Genomic DNA, 26,604 nt, shown 5'->3' with positions numbered 1-26,604 from the left:
CACTCGGAAGGCTGAGGTAGGAGGATCATTACGAGTTTGAGACCAGCCTGGGCTACAAAGTGAGCTCAAGGCCAGCCGAACTGCATAGCGAGACCCCGTCTCATAAAAGACCAAAAAAAAAAAAAAAAAGAGAGAGAGAAAAATATACACTGATTTTGGAGGACCCAGAGAGAATATCTGTGATGCCTCCAAATCTACACAAAATGAAATAATCAATCTACAAACAGATAAAGGTATTAAACTTTTGACTCAATGCTCCATGGAGAAATACATAATTTTTAAGAATGTATGATTCTTGCCGGGTATGGTGGCACACACCTGTAATCCCAGCACTCAGGAAGCTGAGACAGAAGGATCGTTGCAAGTTTGAGACCAGCCTGGGCTACAAAATGAGCTCAAGGCCAGCCTGAACTGCATAGCGAGACCCTGTCTCAAAAAGACAAAAAAAAAATTTATGATTCTGGTTTTTCATAAGCCCTGATTTTAGGCAATACAACATAGTGACTATAATCTCAGAAGTGAGACAAAACCACATTCAACCTGACTCATTTACTTACTAAATGTACAACCTTAGACAACTTCTCCCAACCTAAGTCTCCTTAGAGGTAAAAAGGATTAATAGCAGCTGTATCATCTGTAAAATACTTCTTGAAATAAAATGAATGATTAGTAAATGTTACTAAAATTACTGAAAGGGCTGGGGATGTAACTCAGTGGCACGTCTGTCTGGAAAGCGTGAGGCCCTGAGTTCAATTCCCAGTGCCAAAAAAATAAATAAATAAAAATAAAACTACTGAAATTGCCTACAATCCAAGCATTCTGAGAGGCTAAAGCAGGAGGATCACAAATTTGAACCTAAGCTCGCAATTTAGTGAGACCCTGCCCCAAAATAAATTTACGAAAGGGGTTGTGGGTGTAGCTCCATATAAAGGTCCTGGGTTTAATCTCCAGTTTGGGGGGAGATAAAAATACACACATACAAAAAGTGAAAAGTGGAGGTTTTCACCTGTATCATTTTTAATCTAATAAAATCCCTATCAAATGCATAGCTTTTATTTCTTGATGGTTTAGAATTTAACAATAAGCCCAATTTCTATTCTACAAACAGTTAAAGCAGAAAACAACAAAAACAGTCATAGATCACAAATTCATGATTTGTAATTCTCTTTTGAGGCTTGAATGCATACATATACCAGGCCCTCAATCCATCACTAATGCTTGACCAAACTGAGAAGCTAAACGTTTTTGCCTAGGCAGATCGTAGGCATACCTAACTCACATTTTTTGTTTATAAGACTCATTCGAACAACTGCAAAGGAAATGTTTCAAAGGGATGATTAGGTCCCGTGGGAAACTTGAATTCTTCCCTTAACTGCACTGAAAACATTCTCATCGCTGAGAGTTGACAGCAATTTAACCTGAAACCCATGAACCGTAACACCTCCCCAGTAACACCAGACCACACAGAGGTACTCACGGATCAAACTCATGGATAACACTTTCAAATCGCAGGACAGCAAAGAGACGAGTGGAGAAAGCTACAAAAATCAGAGAATGAATGTTTTTATGGTAATGTACAATGACAGAGAAACAGCAGATAAATAGTAGCCTTACAGAGAAAATAACATTATGCAGCACAGGGCTCACAGGAAACATAAAACCATCGCTGAATAAAGTTCTTATCCATCTATCTCCACATGGAGGAAAAAAAATTAGTCAAGCAATGCCATCTACATTTTCCACTTAGGTAAGGCACATTTAACTCCTTAATGTATTATACAAAGCCTATAACATTGTACTCACCTATCAATACTGAACTCAGCTTACATGGTCATCTTTTATATGGTACAGACAGAAACATGCACCTATCAGCACTAACCTTAACCTTGGCGCAAGCAAAAAGTCAATCAAAACTATACTAATGACTTATGAAGGGTCAGAAAATCTCAAGGCAGAATTGAGTTCTCGAAAGACTTTTTAATATTACGGGCACACCATGCCTGTGACCCCAGAAATTGGAGGGCTAATGCAGGAGATTTGCTGCAAGTTCGAGGCCAGCCTTGGCTACACAGTGAATGCAAGGCCAGCTGAACCACAAAGCAAGACCTTGTCTCAAAAAGAAAAAAGAAAAAAATAGCACTAAGATAGCCATTTTAAAAACTGTCTTTTGCAAAAATCAGTAGCCAACGATCCCCAGTATTATTCAGCCCTATAAGAAAGCAGAATTAACACAACATGCTTCCCAAAGATTCATCAGCCCCTTCATATCCTCCATATCCTTTATTTTGTCTTCATAAAATTACCCTGATGGAGAATAATAAAAAGAACAAATAATAATCTGCTAAACCAAGCATGCCAGTGCACGCCTATAAGCCTAACACTAGGGAAGCTGAGGCAGGAAGAAAACCACGAGTTCGAGGCAAGCATGGGCTATAAAGTGAGGTCTAGGCCAGCCTGAACTACAAAGCAAGAACCTGTCCCGAGAAAGAAAACAAAGAAAACCAAAAACTCACAAAAATCTGCTAAAAGAACAAAGCATTTTAAAAAGTTATTTTCAGTTTTTCTCAAGATTTTCTCCTTTCCATCCCCAAAGAAATAAAAGACCCCGTGCACACTCACATAGCACAGCAGCCATGGACAGAATGAGAAGCTTCAGAAGCGTGTCCTGCTTCTCATAGGACAGCCGTAAAAATCCAAGCTTAGTCATCTTGACATTAACAGGTGGCAACAGATGACACACAAATAGCTAAAATGGAAAAAAAGACTTTACAATATTGAACACCTTCAATTTATTGAATACATTAATTTCTCTATTTTATGGTACGAGAACCACAGTGGACCACAGTGAGCTAGGAAAAGCATCAGAAAGGGTCATACCCATTCCCAAGCCTTGCCTGAAGTATAACATGCTGGCAAGGAAGCATACACAGTCATCTCCATGTGTCAAGACTAACAAGGAGCAATCAAAATATACTACCCATAATTCTGTTCGTTCCCTCTCACAACAAACAAGTATACAAGCATGACAGAAGCAAAGCAGAAATGTAAGTAAAGGGGAAAAATAGGTGGAAGGAGAGGGTCCAAAAATACGAAAGATAAAAATAATGACACAGAAACAGAGCAGTCCAGGAAAGGTAAGAATATACAGGAGGGAAGAAGTAAACAAAAAGTAGATACAGAAGTGAAAGTAGAAAGAGATAAAGAGAAGTCCTGACTAAATCAGCACAATTTCCCCTAAATGTAAGCCTCAGCTAACTGACTTGACTATAAACCGCACACTGTCCCAAATTTCACTGGAGTTGCAGAATCAACTAAACAATATGATAGCCAAGCATGGCTTAAAATCCTAGCACTCTGGGAGGCTGAGGCAGGAGGATCAAAAGTTCAACCTCAGCCCACAGTAAGTAATTTAGTGACCTGGCAAAATGCTGTCTCAAAATTTAAAAATTTTTTTTAAAAAAAATTTTTTGAAGGCCTGGGAACATGTGATGGTTCTGGGTTCAGTCCACTAAAAAAAAGCAGGACATAATGCAGAGGCAGTTATGCACTCAAGAGAGAAGTAGACATAAACAGACCACAATCCCAGTCACATTGTAATTACTGTTCAACTCTATTTCCATTTCCAATTATCTGTTTCAAAGCATCTCTTTAACAGAAACCCATCTAAGTGACTTGATTCCATGACACAGTTTATAGTACCAGACAATAATCTGAAAGGAAAAGAAAATAAATGTTTCTTAATGAAGGAGAAAGCAGAGGTTGGGCTAAAATGTTAAAAGAAAGCAGTCTGTCAACACTTCAAAATGAACTGGGCATGCTGGAACCTGTAATTCCAACACCTGGGAGGCTGAGTGAAAAGGACTGCCGAGTTCAAGGGCAGTTTGGGTTACACAGTGAGTTCAAGGTCAGCCTGAGTACAAGGCAGAACTACCATCCTAAACTATAAACTAGTCAAGGCCTAAGAAACAAAGAATATAACAGCAAAGTATATGTAACATCATTCAAAACTATGTAGAGAAAAAGGAAATTTGCATTGTTCCTGATCTTTTTCTATTACTGAAGGAAAAGAAAACATTACACTGGTTTAAGTAGAAAGCATGAAGAATCATGTATTTCTAGCTTGAACATCTTTTCTATAATTAACTGTCCCAGGGGAGGAGCCTTAGTGGCACATGCTTAATTATAATCCCAAAGGAAAAACCTTATCATACAATCAAAAACCTAATTCCAAGAAGCCAACGATCTGGGGTTGGGGGTTTGGCTCAGCAGCATAAGGTCGTGAGTTCAATCCCCACTACAAAAAAAAAAGAAGGAAAAAAAAAAAGTCAACGATCTAGCTCTATGTCCCAAGTTTGTGCCTGCTTTCAGGAATGGCCAAGATAGTAACAAACTCGGCACCACTGAGTTGGTATGATCCACACCTGGGAGAATAAACAGAGGAAACGAAAGTGCCAGAACCTGAAAACTGAGTACACGAGCTGGTAATTGAAGGCCAGACCGTAAAGGAAGTTTTCATCGTGTGCTCTCTCATCATTTTTGCACATCGCCAAAGCAAATAACAGCTAATATACTTTCATTTTTAAAAATCTGGATCTCTCTCCTCTTCAACTGTGTCGGGCAAGATTTGACAGCCTGTCCCATCCTAGTCTGCAATGCAAGACTGCAACCTCCCCAGCCCCAAGTTCTTGTCTCTGCCCTCCCCTCCGCCTTTTGGCTCTCTTCTGCAGGTCCCACCTGCCTCTCCTTCCCACCCCAGTGGAAGTGACCGCCCCTGACACCAACCACCGCAGAACCCCACAAGCTCAGCATCCTCTGCGGCAACCCCTTGACACTCTAGTTCCGGGATCCAGTCTTTCCCAAGCTCCCCTGACCTAAAATGCACGCCCCATGCCCACGACTCTCCCTTAGTCCTTTCCCTCAATCGCCACATCCCTCCCTTCCACGAGGTTCCCACGTCACACCTCACACCCCCTCCTCTAAAGGCCCTAAACCTGCTCCCCACCACCTTCTAGAGAGCTGCTCCCGGCACTTCGCTCGGGTCCGTCAACATCCTGGACAGTACTTGCAGCCATTTCTCAACTTACAGCCTACGGCCTTCTCATCCGGCCACCGTTCCTCTGGAACCCGCTCCGCTCCCACTGCCATCCGCTCAGCGGCGCACCCAACCCTGGGGGCCTGATCCGCCCCTTAGCCCGCTCCGCATTGGATGGCTTCCTACCAATATACCACTTCGGGCAAATTATAGGGCTACGTGACGGTCAATCAGATTAGGAGCCCACGATCAAGCGGCACTTTCACTTTTTAACTAGTCAGAAAAGCTATCACTCAGCACACTAGGGGCGGGACTATGGGCTCCCACTGCGCTGTCATAGGCCTGCGCGTAAGAGCAAAGCGCGCGGAAAGAACCTGCTCGGAGAAGTTTGGTTGAGAGCCGAGGAGTGACGTGTCGGTCAGCGGCCGGGGAAGGGGGCTCCGTGGGAAGGTGTGGCCGGTTACCAGCCACATGACCAGAAGCGGAAACGACGCTGAGGAACCGGCGGCGGAGATCCCGAGGTGCGGGACTCGGAAGCCGTCCGTATCTTTTTTCCTTACTGCGAGCTGGGCCGTTGCCTTAATAAAAGGTTAAGAGAGAAGGTCAAAGTTGATGAAAACGCCGAGGCTTCCGGGCAGGGCCGTCCCACTTCTGCGGGAAAGACTGCCCGTGATTTGCTGGTTTTTCTTACCGACCTCCCGAAACTGCCATAGATATGGAGCCCTGGCATATTTCCGGAGGCATGTCCCTTTCCGTACGGCTTTGTGGAAGATGGTGCCTCGATCTGATAGGGCGTTGGGGTTCGGCCGGGGGACACCCCTTCCCGGCTCCTAGACAGCAGCCGCCGCCGAGCAGCCGGTGACCGAGCAGCCAGCCGGCGTCCTCGCTCGCCTGACTGTTTGCCCTAGAGCTGTGTCCCCTCCTTCGCCTTGCCTTTCCTCTCCCTTCCTCCCAAAAATACATTGGCAAGGGAGGGAAGGGAGCAGTGTCACCAGCCAAATTCGCTCTTCCGACCCACTTACATGCCGCAGTATTCTCGCACCTTCCAGGCTGCACGGAGGAACAGACCCACTCGGGACCATTCCTGTCGCCCAGTTATTCCTACTCGCAAATAAATTTAACTACTCTTTAAAAAGGGGGGGGGGTAACTTCCACCCACTGTCCAAATGTGGTCCCACTGCCACAGGGCTCCCCATTTACACTTGCACCACGAGTCACCAAACCTACTGGAAGCGCGTGACTCCAATGCTTTAAAGTCGTGTGTTTTCTTAAAAAGTCACAATACAAGGCTTTCCGCATAACTGATAGGAGGAAATAGAACCCCTATATTCTATTTTTATGGTAAGTATTCGTTCCTCAGGACAAGTTTAAAACTAAATTCGATGTCTTTCAAAGTGGAAAAAAAGTACCATGAAGACTATTAAGACGTTAGAGTTCTCTTTAAAAAATTACTGATCCCCTTTAGGTGATAAATTGTCACCTTTTTCAGAAGTCAGAATACACTATTGAAAGGTTAAACTAGGTGTGATGGATCACACTACGATTTTAGCTACTTAGTGGGCTGAGGCACAATTCAACTTTCAAGGAAATTCAGCAAAACCTTGTCTCAATGAAAAGTGCTGAGTGTGCGATCCCTGGGTTCAATCCCTAGTACTGGGGGGTCCAGTTAGGAGAAGTGTTAAAGCATATTTTTTTCCCAAGCATATTGTTAAGATTTTATTTTTTTTTTTGTAACAGGAATCAAACTCATGACCTTGAGCTTGCCAGGCAGGTGCTTATGCTGCTGAGCTAAATGCCCAGCCCTGTGTTTGTTTTTCCTTTTGTTGTGTTTTCTTTTGTAGTATAGTTGATGGAATCTGCAGCCTTTCCCTTATTAGGCAAGGGCGCTCCCACTATGGTGTGCCCCTCCAACCTTTAGGACAGACTTTGATTCTAGTCTATAGGAAAAGAGTAATCTGTAAATAAAATCAAAGGAAAACAAACTCAAAAAAACCTCATATAAACTCGGGACAATACCCCATGACTGTAACACCAACATTCTGGACAACTGAGGCAATACTGTAAGTTTGAGGCCAGCATGGGTAACTTAAGGAGACCCTGTCTCAAAATAAAAAAAGTAAAAATTTAAAAGGTCTAGAAGTGTATCTCAGTGTGAAGGCCTTGGGTTCAATTTCCAGTACCACCCCTCAAATTTTATTTAAAAACCACCTAGATGAATTATATATATTAGCTTCCCTCCTAACCAAGTGTGACTTTCAGAATATACTGCTTTTCTGTTCCATCATTTACTTCAAATATTTTGTAGGACTCATTATTTCACGTAGAACTTTTGGTCTTTCCTAAAGTGTCTGCTTCCCTTTCTTTTGTCTGTGCTGGTCAGATTTCTGTTACTGACAAAAAGAAAAAAGAAAAAGCCAAAATAATCCATTTAAAGGGAAGAAGGGTTTGCTGTGGTTCAAGATTTCAGGTTTCAGTCTCTGATCTCTTGACCCTGTTAGTTTGGGTCAATAAGCTCATCAAGCTGGGAGCCAGAGTGCAAAAGCCCTACTCACTTCAAAGCAGGGAGAGAAGGGGAACAAGGCCAGTCACCCAACTTCTCCCCACAAGGCCCAATCTCCAAAAGGTTGCACAACTCCCCTGGCTAGGGACCAAGTCTTCCACATTCAAGAGTCAAGCTGTGGCATGATCATCAATCACATGGTACTCTTACCTGTATCTCATTTGCAGCACGCTGGAATATTATTCTCCCAAGAAGCTTTCCCCACCACCCACTTTTCTAAGTGTGCTTCAAAACTATATTGCTAAGATTTCCTCCCAGTGTTTCTGGATTCCACACCTGCCTCATGTTGCTTGGTTGGGTGTTTTGTTTAGTATGCCAGTTTCTTGGAGTTTTCCATTATTTTTAAAGAATTAAACCCAAAGCCTTCACTCTGAACTATATCCTCAGCCTTCTCCATTTTTAAAAATTGAGACATCTTCCTATGTGGCCCAAACTGGCCTTGAAATCACTGCAATCCTCCTGGCCTGGCTGCCCAAGTGCCGGTTATTTAGGACTAGGTAGGGTCTAATAACCCTGGAGATTCTTATGCGGAATTTCTCCTGCGGTACCATGAGACGTGGATGGCGTAAGAGATAGGATACCATAAGGAGCCCAGTGCTGTGATTCCACAGTAGCCCGTGCTGTGTCTTCCAGGCACGAGGTGTATTTTATTTTTGTTCTTTTTATCCACTTGTCTAGCTCAAATTCACTGTACAGAGCCAGCACTCCTCACTTTTCAAATAAACTTTGGGAACCATTTTTGGCTTGTCTCATCCAATTCTTTGTTAAGGGCAAGAAAGACCTAGAGTAAGTTTAACTGGCAAGCCATTTCTAAACCAACACTGGAATTAGTGTACGCTACAATGCCCTTTTTTTTTCCTGAGACAGGGTCTCACTATATAATATAGGCTGGCCCCAAACTTGCAGCAATCTTCCTGCCTCTGCTTCCCAAGTGCTGGGATTACAAGTGTGCACTACCATTTTTTTATTTTTTGAGGCAAGGATATAGTGCAGGATGGCCTTGAACTCATGGTGGCCCGCCTGCCTCCGTCTCCTGAGTGCTGGGATTGAAGGTATGCGCCACCACGCCTATCAAGTTTCCTTCATTTTAGCTGCTAATTATTTTACCTCAAATTGCCCTTCTGACCTTGGCAAAAACAGACTAATTTCCTTTGATCCCAGTTTCCTAATCACAGCTCAGTACCTAATGAAATGACAGGGCCTTGCAAGTTCACCTCACTTGAGACTGTCTGCAAATTTGTCATGGGAATCACAGAGGTTTTTATAATTTTTAGAACATAAGCTAGAAATAGTTTGATCACTTCTAAGATGCCCACTGTTTAAAAATTCTATCAATTGCATATCACTTCCAATTCAGATTACAATTCCCAGCTACAATTTTTAATTCTTTAATCTTATACATAATAAAGGTTTCTATTAGCCAGAAATCTAATCTCATCCTCTGACAAAGGAATGTTAAATTCACTGAAATCTACACTCATCTTTCTGAATCAAAACAGAATGCAAGAGTTGGAGTAACAAACCCAGTCTTTCATAAAATGTAAAATATAATTCAAACTTTCTCAGAGAGAACATCCTTCAGGGCTAATCTCTCAAAAACTTTCATCACCAAAATATCCAAGACAGAGTCTTGTGTTCCATGAATATGTATCCTGAGGTTATGATTTTTAAATTCGGCCATTACACACTTGTGGGAAACCAGCTCACATTTAATAGTGACATTTTAAAATTGTACAAGTGTTTTGACATCTGCCCTCCCTCCCCACATTCAGTCTCTTAAAGTGACACAAACATCAGCACGCACAGGTTTAATGGGTTTAATAAGGGTAACCCTTCAGTTCCTATTTCAGCACCCAATGTTCCTCTGAAATACCAGTGAGACACGGCAGTGGCCAACAGTAAATTTCCACCTTCGGAGCTGACAAGTTCAGGTTCTCTGAGCACTCTCTGTTGCGGTGGCACTTGTCCAGAATCAGTACCTCCCCACAGCTGGAGAGCTTTAAAGGTACCAGTGAAAGAAAAGCTTTTTCCCCTTCAAGGGGAAGAAAGAAGATTATCTCAAAACCTAGCTGATCTGGCTGAGAGGTCTTTCCATCTCTTCAAGCTCTTTTTTTCTTTTTCTTTTTTGCAGTAGAGCAAGAGAGACCAAAACCTAACCTGAGTTACAAGAAACAAGACAGTGATGGCTGTAACGGAAGTGACCAGGAGCCACTGAGACACTGTGCTCCTTTACCTCCCACATCCAATGTATGTGCTTCACAGAAAAACAAAATAACAGATCCACAAAACACAACAGCTAGAATTACAAAACTCATTCATCCAAGGGGGCTAGAAGGCAGGAAGGACAGACAGGAGGGTAAATGGCACAAGGGAAAAAGACAAATATTCAAATGGGTCTAGGCACAGAGGCCGGCAAATGCTAGAAAAACCTATGGTCCATTCAGACTCATGATGGTGTTAAAAATCCACGCACTGGTGTCAGAAGATTTTGCCTTACATGCACCAGAGACAAAAATTCCAATTCTTCAGAGAAGGGGACACACAAGGACCCTTGGCAGAATGGGCCCCACCTTTCCTGACCAGGGAAAGATAACCGAGAAAAGAGCTGCCACGGCCGCCCTCCGATCCCACCCATGGCCTCTGGACAGCAGGCAACTCAATGGCCTGCAGTGGCCTTCATTTTGGCAGGAGATGGATGCGGTGAGGGGAGCTTCTCTGCAGAAGTGGAGCTGCTCATCGCCGACTGCAGGTAGACTGTCTTATGGAAGAGTCTGTTGCTTAAGAAGACCACCAAGGAGAAGAGGCGCAACTGGAAAAGGCTAGGGAACAAGAGACCCAACTTGTTCATCCCCTAGTGAATCAAAATGATTGTTTCAGGAAGCGACAGCTTATTTGACAACATTAAACTTACAACTATACTATACAGAGGAAGACAAGGCAACTGCAATTTCATCAAAGCATATTTGATCAAAGAAGTTTAAGACAGCAGACACATGAACTGAACAGGCAACTAAACAAGGTGCTGCAGACTGCGGTATGGCTCAGTGGAAGCAGGCCTGCCTGGCATACATGAGGCCCTGGATTCAATCCGCAGCACTGGAGAAAAAATTGCAGTGGGTCCTGCTGTGATGTGCACATACTGGAATAACCAGTTTTGAAGTACTGGGGCTCCCAGAGGAAGCAGCACTTGGGGAATGAGTATGATCAAAATATTCTGTATGCCTTTATGAAAATATCATGCTCAAGCCAGCTATGGTGGTATATGCTTATAATCCCAGCACAAAGCTGAGACAGGAGGGTTACAATTTGAGACCCTGTTTCAGTATATAAATAAGTAAGTGAGGTTGGACATGTAGGTTAGCACTGAGTCCCTAGGTTCTAATCAATCCCCAGTCCTGAGAATGAAAAAGTGCTCACAAGTACAAACAGGTCTAACAAAAATGAACTTACCAAACTCTAGCTGTTTATAAGCAGCTTATGTTAGGTGAATTATTAGATTCCCCACTCCTGTGGTGATGCTGAGGATGGAACTCAGTGCCTTATGTATACTAGGGCAAACACTCTACCTCTGAACTACACACCTTGCTGAACTGTTAGATTTTAATATACGCATGCAAGGATTCACAGAATATGTGGGGTATATCCCAGAAGTGTTTTTCTTAAGGTCTTCCAGCAACATAAGATTATTAAAAGCTTACTAATGTAATTGTGGCATTACAGCCCTCCTTCATACAGCAAAAACATCATTACCAGTCAATACTCACTATGCTTTTCCAGGGGTCTTTGCTTCATTGGCGCTGATGATGAACAAAGGAAAAAGGATAGAGAAGAGGCAGCCACTAAAAAAGAAAAGAAATACTGAATCCTCTTCATGACAGCCGTGACTCTAGGGCAGATACTGCAAGTCCAGTCCCTGGGCTTGCAATGTGGGTATCACAGTCTGCTGAAACCCTAACAAATCAGACACAGCTTTGGGGAAGGACAGAGGTTTTTCTATGCACTCATCATGCTTAATACTGCTTTAGGAAGCAACATAGGAAAATGAATGTGGCCTAGCCAAATGTCTATGGCTGTCTGCCAAACAGAAAACTCCCTACAGGTCTCCTGATGGTCAAATGAGAATGGAGAATGCTTGGCAGAGAACCAAGCAAATAAAAGATGCTCGCTACGTGACTTTTACTTTTACTATTCTTTCTGAGATCTTTCCAGCCTAATTACCTGATAATATACGAGGACTGCATTGCTGTGAGGAAAGCCAAGGGCAGACCAAATCCAAAGTAGTAAGGCCAGTTCCTTTCTATGTTTGACAACCGCTGATGCATTTCAATTCCTAAAAAAAGGAGGCCAATACAATTAGGCTACACATTTTCTTTTAATCAAGTGCAAACTACAGTAGACAAATTAATTGAGGCTTGGGTTTCTGATGCAAAGCTACAAGGTGAAAGCATACAAAGTAAACTGTACAAATCTGACACAAAGATTCTACGCAAGCCAGACATGGTGGCACATGCCTATAATCTCAGTATTCTGGGAGGCTGAGGCAAGGGGATCCCATCTTAGAACCCAGCTGAACAACTTAGGGACTTAGTGAGACCCTCTCAAAATAAAATGTGGAAAGAAAGGGCTGGGAGTGTAGCCCAGTGTGAAAGGCTCTGAGTTCAACCCCAAATACCATTTAAAAAGAAAAAAACCTTTATTCAAAGTTTGTAATTCAAATAATCACAATTTAAAAACCAACAGGCTAAGTGAGTTATGAATTTGAACACCAGCACCGGCATCCTTAACAGGACTAATCTAGAACAAAGTAAGATACCAAATAAAAAGAAGGCCATCCTGTAGAAGTCAGCTGACCTTTCAGACATACACACATACATATATATCTATATATGTATACATACATATATATACATTTATACAGATATATATACACATCTTTTTTAAGAGCCCCAAAATAAATGTGCTGGCATTAGCTTCATTTCTCTAATTTAGAATAATTCATGCTGAATAATTCAGCTCAGTCCAGCTATATCACATTAACAATGAGAATGCTAATTTTACATTGCTACTTCCCTAGTTTCAGAATTAGGGATCAAACCTACAAAGCCAAATGTAAGCTCCCTCTGACCAGTAAAGCCCCTTCCTTTAATGATGTGCCCAGGACTTGAATGGTTTAAGGAGTGGCGGTTTCCATCTGGGTCTCTATGCACTGTCTCTATGAACTTTACACGGACTTACCTTTATTGAACCAACGATACTCGAAGCAGTACAGTGAGTACAGAAGGGACATATGCAACAGACTGACCAGCTGACCAACCAGATGGATGGGAAAGAGACTCACAAACATCCCCTGAAGAACAAAGACGGCATAGCTTAATTCCAAATGGTGCAGAGACCATTCACCCACCAATGCACAATCAACAGTACTGCCAAGATAGCCTCCTAGCTACTTCTTAAATGTCTAAAGAGCAAGAGAATGGAGAACTCCTGGGGTGGCAAGAAAAGAGTAGATAAATTTGTTTCTTACAAGTTTGTATTTATTTTGATTTTCTGAGACAAGATCTTGTTACATAGTTCAGGTTGGCCTTGAATTCACTGTGTGGCCCAGACTGGCCCTGAACTCAGGCAACCCTCCTGCCTCAGACAACTGAGTGCTGGGATTATAGGCGTGTGCCATCACACCTGGGCTACAATTTTATATTGAAATTCTATTTTTTTCTATGAAAAAAAAAAGACTTAAAATTCATTATGTCCCACAAAGTCTATATGGATACCGCAAGATAAATGCAACACACTGTCCTTGTGAGGCTCCATCTAGTCACAAGTCTTTTTAATCAGTCCATGCGTCCCACCCAGAAGGCCAGTCTCACCTGGATAAGGAAAAGAGCCTGCAGCAGGAGGTTGAAGAGCATGTCAGCAATTATTTTGCTGACACTGGGGAATGGCTGAGGCTTTCTCCCTGACACCTCAAACGCCAGGTCAGCTATATCCTGTAACAGAGAAAGTAGTATGCCGAAACATGAATTAAATAGCCTTAGTATCCATGCTTAAAACAAGGATTTTTGTCTGCTACTAAAACTTCCACGAGAAAAAAGTCCCCAGCATTCAGCAAGATGCTTCAGTGCCTTCAGACAGCAACTGCACTTAACAAACACACAAAGACCTCCACTGACTACTGGACCAAGAAAGATCAAGGTCAGAAAGGTCCCTCTGTGTCCGTACCTTCACAGGCTGAGACCTGCTACCCGCCCACCCATCAGGCTGTAAGCCCCAGACTCCGTTCTACCCTGGACCTACTTGAAACCAAATGGCATTCACGATTTTGCTGAGCACAAACAAGGGGAGCACCCAAAGAGCACTGAAAACTGATGTGATGAAGAATTCCAGCCAAGACCAAATATCTCCATGTAGGGATGGATCACCTAGGAAGGGCAAAGAGTGATTAGCTTAAGTGGAGAAATGTAAAAACAAGAGACCAAATACGGTACTTCTATTTTCCGACTATTCTTTGTCCCCTGTCACATTCTTTTCCTTCTAGTATATCACTGCATCCTGCTCGAAGTCTTATCCACCATAGACACACCACCTGCTGCCACCCTGCCCCTCTGAGTACCCAGGCACAGACTGAGATGTCAGTAATTAATAGCAGACAATTCCAAGGAAACCACCTGGGTTTAAATCCCAGCTCTGCCATTTACTAATGGTTTAACCATAGTAACTAACTTCATTTCCTCGTCAACTGTTGATGAGACAGAACAACAGTGCATTGTTGAGATGTCTTGAGTTAAAAACACCTAAAGCTCCCGATCCATAAGAAATGTTCAGTAAACTGAAGGAGACTAGAAAAATATTTCCCACTGCATTTCCAGCAGACAGCAAGGAACAAGGTATATACTTACCAATAATCCGTGCTGTCACTGACTGAAGCACAGGAATAAATACTCGATAAAACAAGAATAGACTTAACTAAAAGGAAAGAAACAATAAGGTAAATGTCAAAAGCCCTTCTTCAAGAGCTTCACATTTCTGTTTGACAATTTTCCAGATGGGGGTGCCCATTAAAAATCAGGAGAACGAGGGCCACGGGACGGAGTTCAGCAGCATAGCGCCTGTCTGGCAAGCACAAGGCCCTAAGTTTGATTCCTGGTACCCAAAAAAGCAGGGAAAAAAAAAATCAGGGCTGAGTATGGTGGCACATGCCTGTAATTCCAAAGCCAGCCTGAACTACATAGCAAAATCTTGTCTCAAAAAAAGAAAAAAATAGGGGCTGGGGATTTAGCTCAGTGGCATAAGCACCTGCCTTGCAAGCAGGCAATCGTGAGTTCGATCCCTGGTACCGATAAAAAGAGAAAAAGAAAAAAATAGGAAGTCTGGTCAGGGGTGATGGGGCATGCCTACAATTGCAGCACTTTGGGAGACAGAAACAAGGAGAGCCTTGCTTTTATTCAGCTTTATCTGCCCTTCTCCTCTGATTCCCATAAACCTCTTAGCCAAAAAGCCTAGACAGCATCAACAGACACTGTCACCTAAAATACTTCTAAAGCTTGTAATGATTCATTCAAAAAAAGACAAGCACAGTGTCACAGGCCTATAATTCCAGCTACTCAGGAAGCTGAAGCAGGAGGACTACAAGTTTAAGGCCAGCTTGGGCCTTGGCAAAAACCCATCTTAAAATAAAATTTAAGAGCAGGGCATGGTGGCGCACACCTATACTCCCAGCACTCCTGAGGCTGAGGCGGGAGCCTGAACTACATAGCAAAACTGTCTCAAAAAATAAATAGGAATAAGGCAAAATAAATAGGAATAGGTGACACATGCCTGTAATTCCAGTACTCAGGAAACTGAAGCAGACAGTCACCATAGTTCAGGGCTTGCCTAGGCTACATATAGTGAGCACAAGGCTGGCCTGAATCATATAGTGAGATCCTGTCTTAAAAAGAAGGGTGAAGGGACTGGGGATTTAGCTCAGTGGCATAAGTGCCTGCCTTGCAAGCACGCAGCCATGAGTTTGATCCTAGTACAGGTAAAAAAAATAAAAAAAGATAAATAAAAAAGAAGGGTGAGCAGGGGAATGTAACTCAGTAGCAGAGCTCTTGCCTAGCACATACAAAGTCCTGGGTTCCATTCCCAGTAACATGCAAAAAAAGAAAAAAAAAAAAAAAAAAAAAAACCACGTTCTTTCTTGAGTAAGAATAAGATTCCTCTAAAGTACACAGAACCCTGAGTTATGGTCTTAAGGGTGTATACACAGTTCAAAGCTGTATGTCTTAGTGTTTTAAGAAAATAGCTAAGGACCACTAACCTAGCAACCATCTGAAGATGCTTATGAGACATCTGGAATTTGAGGGAAAGAACGTACCCAGAATACTCCACCATTCCAAGCACAGCACTGGAAAATTCGACTAAGGATACGTGACTCACTGGAAGAGATCACATGCTTTAGTTTACAAGGCATACAGATGCTTTCCTAGCCTTCATTCAGTACCCACCATTTTTATACCTTTCTGACACCATATTCTTTTCAGCACATTATTCATTATTCTCTCCCAATGTTCTAATTCAGACAATGAGAAAAGACGAAAAGTATTTCTGAATAACCGCTTTCCTGTCAGGTGTGGTAGCCTACACCTGTAACTCCAGCACTCGGAAGGCTGAGGCAAGAGGATTGCTGCAAATCTGAAGCCAGCCTGGACTAACTACTGAGGTCAAGCCTAGCCAGACCTGCACAGCAAGACCACCTCAAAAAAAGTTTTTTTGAATTGCTGAAACTTCCTGCATAGGGTGTTTGTACTACACTCAGTCACTTCCCGAAGCACCCCACTCTGGGACATTTTCTGACTTGGACTGCACACCTTACCTGTCTTGCTTCCGCTCTATACTCTGGGTTCTCCTTTGAGCCAGGGCACTACTTGCCCGTCTTCGACGCTGCTCCTCTCTCTTTTGCTGGATCCGAGCATCCAACTTTGAGATGGTACAGATGCCCCAGATGGAGTCTTTGATTCCCTATAAAGATATTTTTAAACAGGAAAGATCATGGATTGTACAAGACTTTCCAAAGTTACATACGGGAAACTGAAGGAACAGTGGAAACTGGAGAACTGATTTTGCTGTGGAACTTAAAAAGGGTTTTGATTTTTCTCTTTCTCTCTTTTTAATTTTTTCCAGTGCTAGGGCTTGAACCCAGGGCTCTGTGCATGCTAGGCAAGCACTCTACCACTTAGCCCTTGATTTCTATTTTTCAAATGACTCCCAATCTACAGAAAAGTTGCAAAAATAATTGAAAATTTCCAAATATGTTTTATACTCACTGGTTTAATGTTCTGCCAGTTTTATATACATTTTTAATAAATCATTTGACTAGATTGCAGAATCTTTTTTCAGTGTGTATTTCCTAAAAACAGTATTTTTACATACACAGGATAGTTATCAAGAAATTTATTACTGAAAAACATTTAATGTATAGTTTGCCAGGAAAAAAAAAAAAAAAAGAGTTCTGTGACAAACTCAAGAGCTTAGTCTAATATCATGTATCCCATTTAATTATCATATCTCTTTATCCTTTTTAAATCCAAATCAGTTCCTTAGCTTTTTTTTTTTGAGACAGGATCCTATTAACACAGCTCAGGTGGGCCTTGAACACACAGCCAATCCTCCTGCCTCAGCCTCCAGAATGCTAGGATTATAGGTGTGTACCACCACGCCCGGCTTGTCTTTCTTTTAAGAGCATGACAGCTACTTTATAGAATTTCCCCAGGACTTTAGTTCATTTTCTCATGGCGAGACCCAGGTTAAGCTCCTTTTTGCAGGAATATCACAGAAGTGATTGTGTTCCCTTCAAGATATCACATCAAGATACACACAATCACTTTTTGCCTTGAAGTAAACTTAATTTTACATACCAAGCTTTTCTACTGTATTAGCTGCAATTTTTTTTCCTCTCCTAATTAATGAGTAAACTACAGAAAGGTACTTTTTAGACCATGCAAATTTTCTGTTCATCAAATTTTCCCCTCAAGATTTGGCATCCATTAATTCTTGCCAAACTAAGCTCAAATCATACGGGTGCAAAAGTTTTTCAATTTCTCCATAAATGTCCACACTGTGAAGTCAAGTTATTGCCTTCAGTATTCATTAACCACTTGCAGTATTTCCTATATTTATATTAAGTTCAGAAATACAAAGGTAAATAAAACGCTGGTCTTAGGTCGGGCAGGAGAACACACACCTGCAGGAGAGCAATCCAAGTGCTCCGGAGGCTGAAGCACAAGAATCACCCAGGCCAGCCTGCACAACACAGTAAAGTTCAAGTCCAGTCTGGACTAAGCGAGAGGCTCTCTCAAAAAAAATCAAGGAGGGGGAAAAGACACAGGATAATTTCCATCCCCTGAGCAAGATGACCTGGACTGTATGTGAACTATGACGGATTCAACAAGTAAAACATTCAAAAAAAAAAAATCTGAAGGATTTCCTAGTCAGTTCTGTTAGCAAAAAGGATTAAGAGATAAATTCCTTGAAATAACATGTACTCACCCTGCCTTATATACTCACCCTGCCAAGGTCCTGGAGAAAGGTTTTGACACTGTCGGCCATCTCTTCACCACCCAGATGTCTTATCAGTTACACAGAGGAGAGAGAAGTGTCCCCAATCTCTCATCATGAAGCATCTGGAAACACACGAAGCATAATTTATCTTAAAGACAATTTACTTCAAAACAAAACACCAATTACTTCATGTACGTTTCTACATTCACAAAATGTAGAAAACCCCACATTCTGGCTTTCACAGCAAAGCAACAGATTCTACTCTGATTCTACCTCACAAGGAACTAAGTAAGGCTATATCCATAAGTGCTGAAACCCAAAATCCTTAATTTTTTTCTTTGCTTGGTTTATTTTGAAATAAGGGCTCACTGTGGGGCCAGGCTGGTCACCAACTCCTGGGCTCAAGCAATCCTCCTGCCCCAGCCTCCCAAGTAGCTGGTACTAGAGGGACTTAACATACCTGGCATAAGTTTTGTTTTGCTTTAAATCACTCACTACTCTTTCACTTTTTGTGGGGTAAATGTGCTCTTGGACCAGACCAGTGGTCTCGTGGGCTTTGACTTTCCCTCCTACACTACAAGTATTTTCAAAGATTTGGAGATGGATAAAAATATCTTAGTATCCTTTTAAGCATTTTTTATGCTTGTTGGATAACCTCGAACCCTTGAATATATATGTTTTTACAAAAAATGACTAAACACACACCTCAATCATATGCAGAAGCCAGGCATGGGGGCATGTGCTTGTAATGCCAGCACTCAGGAGGATGAGGCAGAAGGACTGCCCCAAGTTTGCACACAGTCTGGGTTACATAGCGTGACCCTGTCTCAAAAAAAAAAAAAAAAAAACAACCATACACAGGATCCTTCAGCACATGGCAAGGTTTGAGGCAGTGGGGGCGAACCTGTGGGACGCAGGTGGCCATGGGCCATGTGCATCACTGAGCTCTGAAAGGTTCAGCATCACTGGCTTAGTGGATGATGTGAGACTATCATCAAGACCTCCTTCTAAGTTAATCTGTTTTCTAACTTCCTGGCACCGCTGTCTGTCTGCAGCACACAAGTATACTCCTTGTAAGGGGCTGGCACACGCATATAGCACATTTTAATCCTTTTTCAGTGCCTTTCCCATTCTTCACTCATCTCTTGGTCCCTTTTCCTGCTGCAGAAAAATCTATCCCCTATTTCCCATTATCTAGCTCTTATTTTGCTCTTTCTTTTGGGTTTCTCGTATAAGAAAAACATTGCAATATTTAAGCTTAAGTGTGTGATTTATTTCACTTAACATTTTGGTCTCAAGTTGCATCTGTTTTCCTATGAATGACTCATTTATCTTTCTTTACGGCTGAGTAGTACTCCACTATGCAGTACCTTTTCTTTATCCATTCATCCACAGGACATGTTAGACTGCTTTCAAGATTCAGCTATTAAAAGTTGTGCTGCTATAAACATGAATATCATACACCACTGCAATGTCTTAACTTATTTGGAAAGAGTCTTGAATCATTTAATTTCTTTAGTAAATTCGAAGGTAAATCAAAAATCAATTTGCAGAAATTTCCTAAGAACTTACTGGTGGCACACATCTGTAATCCCTGCAGTCAGAAGGCTGGGGCAGGACACTGCAAATTCCAGCCCAGCCTGGGCTACAAGTGAGTTCATGACCAGCCTGAACTACATAGTGAGACCCTGTCAACAACAAAAAACAAAAACCTTAGGATTTAAAGTTCTAAAGTCCTACTTGATGAATTTCAAAACTCTCAATTTAAAATGTAAATATGCTTGGTGTGGTGGCACATGCCCATAATCCCAGCCCTAGGGAGGCTGAGGCAGGATCATCCTGAGTTCAAGGCCAGCTCAAACTGCACAGCATGGCCTTGTTTCAAAAAGAAAAAAAAAAAAGATATATACATACATATATAGTCAGACATTTTAAACTTCAAGTTTCAAAACACAAGCAGCCTTTTCCTGACCTTTAACCATTTGCAAACAGCAGTGACCCAGCTAGACAAAGGCCACAGAGAACTGGAAGAGCAGGGAATACAGCTGTGGGTCAGCAACTGCCAAGACCACATAAGCCACCTGCCCTTTCTGTCAACTCCTCCTCAGATATGCTCACCTCAGGTAGAGAAATTTCTAAGGCTAAGAAACATCGTCTAACACTCCCATTCTTCCCTCCTAAAAACAAACACCTTGGTGTTCCAACATGTGGATGTAGGTCCAGGCACCACTGACCCTCAGGGTTTCAGGGAAGGCCGCTCAAAACCAGGCAAGTAATAAATGTTCAGTGATAAGAGATTTAGTTTGAAAAGACTAACATGGGTTCACTCTCTTAACCAGTTACACACTTATTTATAAACTAAAAAGTATTAGAACACTTCATAGGTTCTAGCATAAGAGTCCAACAGAATAAAATATAAAAACTTAAAACCTCCTTCTCTTTTTGAGACAGGGTCTCACTGTGTAATGTAGTACAGGCTGGTCTCAAACTCGCAGCAATCTTCCTGCCTCAACCTCCCAAGAAAACTTAAAATCCTGAGTTTTTTGTTTTTTTGGGGGTTTTTTTGGTACCGGGGATTGAACTCATGACTGCACACTTGCAAGGTAGGCGCTTATGCCACTGAGCTTTAAAGCCTCAGCCCGAAAACTTAAAATACTGTATGAACACAATCCCACTACAAAAATGAGTCCATTTGGGGGGTGTGAGGAAGCCGATTACACAGTACAGGATGCCTGAAACATGTCTGTCCACAGATCAAAACCCTATGTTCTACGAATCTGGGGCAATTAATACGACCAACAGCGGCCTTTGAAGCAATCATTTCAATTTTAAGCTCAACATCCTACCTAGAGGAATACTGGGTACGACCAACAGCTAACGCATGGGAAAAAAAAATTACTCGGGACGAGAAGACCACACAGACTGAATGACACATTGGAATTCTACAAGTGAGGGAATAAAGATGCATCTGGCGGACAGCACCTTAATGGTGGGGGAACCGCGGTTCACACGCTTCACGGCTCGCCCGGAGCCAGAGGAGAGGGAAAGACAGTTCGGCGAAGTTCTGAAGCCCGGTGTTCTAACCCTTGATTGGGACTTCTTTTTGCTCGGGCTCCGCAATGAGGAAGGTGCACCTCACAAACGAAAACCCTTTTCTAAACCTTGACATATAGCTGGGCATGAAATTCCCGACAGCCGTCGGAAAGGACTGAGCGTCTACCGAGGCATGGTCCTGCACGTTCATTCCTAAAGCACACGCCCGAGTCTGGGAATGCGCCTAGCCCGCGCCAGGTACGGAACCGGTCACCGCCGTGCCCCCGCACAGGGTTCTGCTACGGCCTCGGCGCCCGGCTCCAGCCCTCCCCGGCTCCGGGCCGCCTTCCCACGCGCTGCACTGCGCGCGGTGAGGACCACACTTCCTCTGGCCGCACGGAGGGCAGACAGCGTGCCGCACCAGGGGCGCTCCGCACGGCTGCGCCCGGCGCCGCGGCCTCACGAGCTCCCAACCCTCCCCGCCCGCCCGGGATCCTTTCCTCAGCCCGGCCCAGCCCGGCTGGGACCCTCACAGACGCGCGCTCGCTCTGCCTGCTGCCCTCGCATGCCCTCCCGGCCCGGTCGCCCAGGACCGGCTCCGGCGGTCCCGAAGCCCGGCCGTTCGCCCCGCACCTACCCCCCAGCGCCCTCGCCGACCGTCAGCCCCAGAGCTCCTTGCCTAGCAGCCCGCTCCGCGGGGCGCTCCCAGGCCGGGCCGCGGCGCCCGCACTGGGCATGCCCGGGCCGCACGGGGCCGCTGGGAAGTCGGGCGTGCACAGAGCAGCGCCGCCGGGGGGCGGGACCTAGCAGATATGGGCGGGGCCCGATGGGGAGGGGGCGTGCCGTGCGGAAAAGGGCGGGCCTAGAGCTAAGTAGCCGGGGAAGCCCAGTCCTTGGAATCCGGATCCCGGAGCGCTAGTTTCCCACTTTCGCTCCGGTCCCCAGTTCACGGATCTGGACCCTACTTAACCTCCATGGTGTGCTTTTTCTAAAATCCTGTGAAGCCCATTACAATGAAATAGCGGTCACGTTGGTTTATCTGATACTTACTGATCCAAAATTACTTCCTGTAATTAAAGAATACTAAACAGCCAGGTGTGGTGGCGCCCTCCTGTAATCCCAGCACTGGGGAGGCTGAGGCAGGAGAGTCGCTAACTCGAGGCCAGCCTGGACAAGCAGGCAATTTGACAAAACCCTGTCTCAAAATAAAAAATAAAGGGGAAGGGAACCTTCCTCCCCAAAAATCCCTAAGATGTGTTAGGTACACATACCAATTCCCCTTGATCACTGTAATCATTATGTACTGCAAACATGTACTAATAAAAGTAAAAATAAAAAATAATGTATAGAGTACTAGGCCAACGTTCTTGGTCCTGCTGAAACATTTCAGTCTGTAAAAAGTACTGCACTGTTAATATCCAAGAGAAAAACCATATGTGTATATGGTATAGTCATGATGTGTATCATCATGACTAATGTGGTACAGTTTTTTAAAAAACCATCATGTACTGGTATAGCTTTCTGGGATGAATGTGATCAATACGCATGACAAATATGTGATAATAAAGAGAATAAAGTTTAAAATTAAAAAAGTACTAGAACCAAGGATGTAGCTCAGCAGCACAGAGCCCGCCTGGCAAGTGTTAGGTCCTGAGTTCAATTCTCCATGCAAAAATAAATAAATAAATAAATAAAGGTGCTAGGGATGTAGTTTAAAAACCACTAAGCCTTGGGCTGGAGATTTAGCTCAGTGGCATAAGTGCCTGCCTGGTAAACGTGAGGTCATGAGTTTGATCCCCGGTACCAAAACAAAACAACAGAAATAACAAAATAAACCACTAGGCCCTGCGCTGGGGATGTGGCTCAGTGGTAGAGCTCTTGTATTACATGTGCAAGGTCCTGAGTTCTATTCCTTACTACCACCAAAAAACAAACAAATAACCCTCTAGCTCTTAATACAAGCATGTACAATTCAGGATGTGAATTACCTTTACTAACACAATATTCCTCCCTTCTGCATTGTTGGTATAAACTGGTATAAACTGATACCACTTGTGGAAGTCACTGTAATGATTCCTCAAAAAGCTACAGCTAGAAGTTCTATCTGACCCAACTGTTTCCTTTCTAGATATCTTTCCAAAGAGTTAAAAACATCACACCACAGTTATCCATACATACTGATGCTTATAGTAGTGCAATTTTAATAGCTAAATCTCTCACACAGCCCACATGCCCATCAACAGATGAATGGAGAAAGAAAATATATTTATGTACAGTGAAATAGTACTCTACCACAAAGAAGAATAAACTTGAATCATTTGTGGGAAAATGAATGCACCTCATGACCTTAATCTTAAGTAAAATAAATCAAACACACAAATTTAAATATCATATTGTTTCTCTTGAATAAGAAACACAAAAAGTAAATAAGGAGCAAAATTAATGATAGATATTCAGAAGTAGGAAGCACATGCCCAAATGTGAAGGGGACAAGGGAAGGGGAGGGAAATGGGATTTAAAAAGAATGCAAAGGAGAAGTGGAAACAAAGTTTTTGTAAATGGGGAGGGGAAGAAGGGTTGAAAAGATTATAGGAGAATGAGAAAAAAAAAAGAATCAAGATGTGTTATGTACTGGTATAGCTTTCTGGGATGAATGTGATCAATATGCATGACTAATATGTGATAATAAAGAGAATAAAGTTTAAAATTTAAAAATGTTCCTCACATTTGAATGGGACGGTGAATCACCTGGAGACTTTGCTCGGTACAAACTGATTTAGTTTCTCTGGGGTAAGGGCTAAGGTTCTGCAGTTCCGGCAAGGTCCCACACAATCCCAACAGTCATCCAGAGTGCCTCTTACCTACGCATCCTGGCAAGGTATTTGGGGCACATAATGCCCTCAATTTACTCCTTCCATGGGGAAATGGATAGGGTAAGGCAATGTGATGTAAACCAAGCCTTGAGGGGCAGAAGTTAGCATGGAAAAGAGGGAATTCTGCTCAGAAGGAGCAGTGCACAGAAGACCAGCTGCCAAGTTTAGAGCACTGTGATTTGCTTGGCATGGCTGAAATTTAGGCTAGGAGGAGAATTGGCAGGAGATACACATCCTACTTATTGAATGCAAATAATAGAATAATAGGATTTCAGGGTAAGTAAGCCAGGCCAAATGTCTGCTTTAATGGAGTCCACATTCAAATGAACTGATAAGGTAGGACAGAAAAGATAAAATGGAATAAAACAGGGCTTGTGAGTACCTCTCAGTGGTAGAGCACTTACCCAGCATGCCCTGAGTTCCATTCCCCACTGGTCTGGTGGCTGCCACTGTATGTTCAAAGAAAAGGAAAGAGGCCGGACTGCATAGTGACTTGGAGCTCTGAACGGGTGAGAATGCAGCCTGGCACAGCTCTGCCTTCACAGGGGGAGCCATGCACCTCAGCTCCAGGGCAAAAACTTGCCTCATTTATTTCAGATGCAGAAGTAAGGACGCTGTGGCTAGAATATGTCATCATACATGACTTCGTCTCTTTTAATTTTCACATGCAATAGTTGGGGTTAGTTGTTGTTGTATAGACAGAGTCTTGCTATGCATTTCTACTGGCCTTGAACTTACTGTGTAGCCCAGGCTGGCCTCAAAGTCGTGATGATCCTCCTGCCTCCGCTCCCAAGTGCTGGGATGACAGGACTGCGTGACCATGCCCAGCTACCCAGTCACTTCTACCCACTCCTCACATGACAGACACACAGAACTTTAGAAAATGGAATGTGGTCATTCTTCTCTTGGCCTCAAACCCTTCAGTGTCTCCTATGTCCTATTCCCATCAGGAAAAGGTCTCAAATCCTGATCCCAAACCAGGTGTCTCATGTGAAGTCTTCCTTTTTATTTCCCTAGTCTATTTTTTAAAATCTATTTTGTTTCAAGGATAAAAAATTTTAAAAAGAAGAAAACTACAACAAAATTTCAAAACACTTTAGTTTTTTTTAAACATTTTATTTTAAGACTGACCCTCATTAACTTGCTAAGTTGCCCAAACTGGGCTTGACTTTGCAATCCTCCTGCCTCAGCCTTCCAAAGCAATAGGAGTAGAGGTGTGTACCACCACACCTAGTTTTTTGTTGGTTTGTTTGGGTTTTTTTGTTTTGTTTTTAATATCCCTAGTGCTTAGCGTGGGATCTAGCTTTGGAATAAACATTCAAATACTTGAAAGCATAAATGAAAAGATTAATGGAAATTAAGATACACAGTTAGATAATAGCTCTCTATGTTATCTCACAGCTTTCAGACACTAGCCCTAAGATGCAACCAAGGGACTTTAAAGACAATTTATGAACAAGGATGGTGGCACCTGCCTGTAAATCACAACACATGGGAAGCTAAGGCAGAAAGACTGCCATAAGCTCAAGATCAACCTGGGTTACCTAATGAATTTAAGGCAAGGCTGAAATATACAGTAAGAACTTAACCACAAACAAACAAATTGGATGTGGTGGTGTACAGTTATAATTCCAGCACTCAAGAGGCTGAGGCAGGAAGATCCCTGCAAGTTCCAGGCCTACTTGGGCTACACAGTGAGTTCAAAGCTAGTCTATGCTATGTAATGAGACCCTGTCTCAAAAAATAACAGCAAAAAAAAAAAAAAAGCCAGGGATTTAGCTCAGCATAAGCGCCTGCCTTGCAAGTACGCGGGCGTGAGTTCAATCCCCGGTACTAAAAAATAAAAAATAAAAATAACAGCAAAACAACAACAACACAATGAAAGATCGCTCTAGTAGCAAAGACTGCATGCATGTGAGGAAAAAAAAATGGCTCACAGTGAACACTCGCCAGGTGGCCCACGTCCGGGAAACTGAGGTAGGAGGATAACAAATTCAAATCCCTGCTGGACAACTTAGTGAGACCCCGGCTCAAAATAAGAAAGTAAACTGGTGGCATAGGCACACACTTGTAATCCTGAGATAGGACAGAAGAAATGAAAGATGGGTAGAAAGGAGACGAGGAAATCATAACTAAACATTACATTTTTAAGAAGACTGAGACTTCCAGTACCCCAAGCTGCAGTACCCAAGACAGCCGCATGTCAACAGTCCTTTGGCTAGACTGTGTCCCCACCAGACACATCACGAAAACACCTTAAATTGCCTCAGTTTAGAAATTTAAAGAGCTGATTATGGTGATGCATGCCTGTAATCCCAGCACTCAGGAGACTGAGGCAGGAGGGTCACTGTGAGGCAAGGCCAACCTGGACTACATGGTGAGCTCCAGCCTACCTTTAAAATACATAGCCAGGCCTTAACTCATCTCAAAAAAAATTAAGCTGGGGATTTAGCTCAGTGGCACAAACACCATCCTGGCAAGTGCAAGGTCATGAGTTCAATCCCCAGAAACAAAAAAAAAAAAAAAAAAAAAAAAAAAAAAAAAAAGAAAGAAAAGAAAAGAAAAAG

At 42.9% G+C, this 26,604-nt stretch overlaps 2 protein-coding genes across 6 annotated transcripts in view; both read right to left on the bottom strand.

Annotated features, from left to right (window-relative positions):
* The window catches only part of Stt3a (STT3 oligosaccharyltransferase complex catalytic subunit A), a 28,504-nt gene extending 23,269 nt beyond the window's left edge, over nt 1-5,235 (bottom strand). Inside the window, exons 1-3 of one of the 2 annotated variants that reach the window (XM_003472707.5) lie at nt 5,085-5,235; nt 2,620-2,746; nt 1,478-1,538 (exon numbers count right to left, since the gene is read on the bottom strand). In XM_003472707.5, coding sequence (XP_003472755.1) covers nt 1,478-1,538; nt 2,620-2,707 — 149 coding nt within the window. In that variant the 5' untranslated portion in view covers nt 2,708-2,746; nt 5,085-5,235. Of the gene's footprint in view, nt 1-1,477; nt 1,539-2,619; nt 2,747-5,005 lie in introns of both variants that reach the window. The other variant, XM_005004922.4, reaches the window with a different exon arrangement.
* A 4,045-nt stretch (nt 5,236-9,280) lies between these two features.
* Ei24 (EI24 autophagy associated transmembrane protein) overlaps nt 9,281-26,604 on the bottom strand; it is a 49,675-nt gene continuing 32,351 nt past the window's right edge. The window contains exons 1-12 of one of the 4 annotated variants that reach the window (XM_063256019.1): nt 21,802-21,922; nt 19,704-19,819; nt 18,138-18,253; nt 16,447-16,592; nt 15,949-16,009; nt 14,489-14,555; nt 13,887-14,011; nt 13,460-13,579; nt 12,828-12,939; nt 11,811-11,922; nt 11,357-11,431; nt 9,281-10,411 (exon numbers count right to left, since the gene is read on the bottom strand). In XM_063256019.1, coding sequence (XP_063112089.1) covers nt 10,249-10,411; nt 11,357-11,431; nt 11,811-11,922; nt 12,828-12,939; nt 13,460-13,579; nt 13,887-14,011; nt 14,489-14,555; nt 15,949-16,009; nt 16,447-16,592; nt 18,138-18,179 — 1,023 coding nt within the window. In that variant the 5' untranslated portion in view covers nt 18,180-18,253; nt 19,704-19,819; nt 21,802-21,922 and the 3' untranslated portion in view covers nt 9,281-10,248. Of the gene's footprint in view, nt 10,412-11,356; nt 11,432-11,810; nt 11,923-12,827; nt 12,940-13,459; nt 13,580-13,886; nt 14,012-14,488; nt 14,556-15,948; nt 16,010-16,446; nt 16,593-18,137; nt 18,254-19,703; nt 19,820-21,801; nt 21,958-26,604 lie in introns of those variants that run through there. The other 3 variants (XM_005008782.4, XM_063256020.1, XM_023566174.2) reach the window with 3 other exon arrangements.

The sequence above is a fragment of the Cavia porcellus genome, unplaced genomic scaffold, assembly GCF_034190915.1.
Source record: "Cavia porcellus strain 051 isolate PalLab524CR breed Dunkin Hartley unplaced genomic scaffold, mCavPor4.1 scaffold_9, whole genome shotgun sequence".
Lineage (NCBI taxonomy): Eukaryota > Metazoa > Chordata > Mammalia > Rodentia > Caviidae > Cavia > Cavia porcellus.
This window is presented reverse-complemented; position numbering and strand designations above follow the sequence as displayed.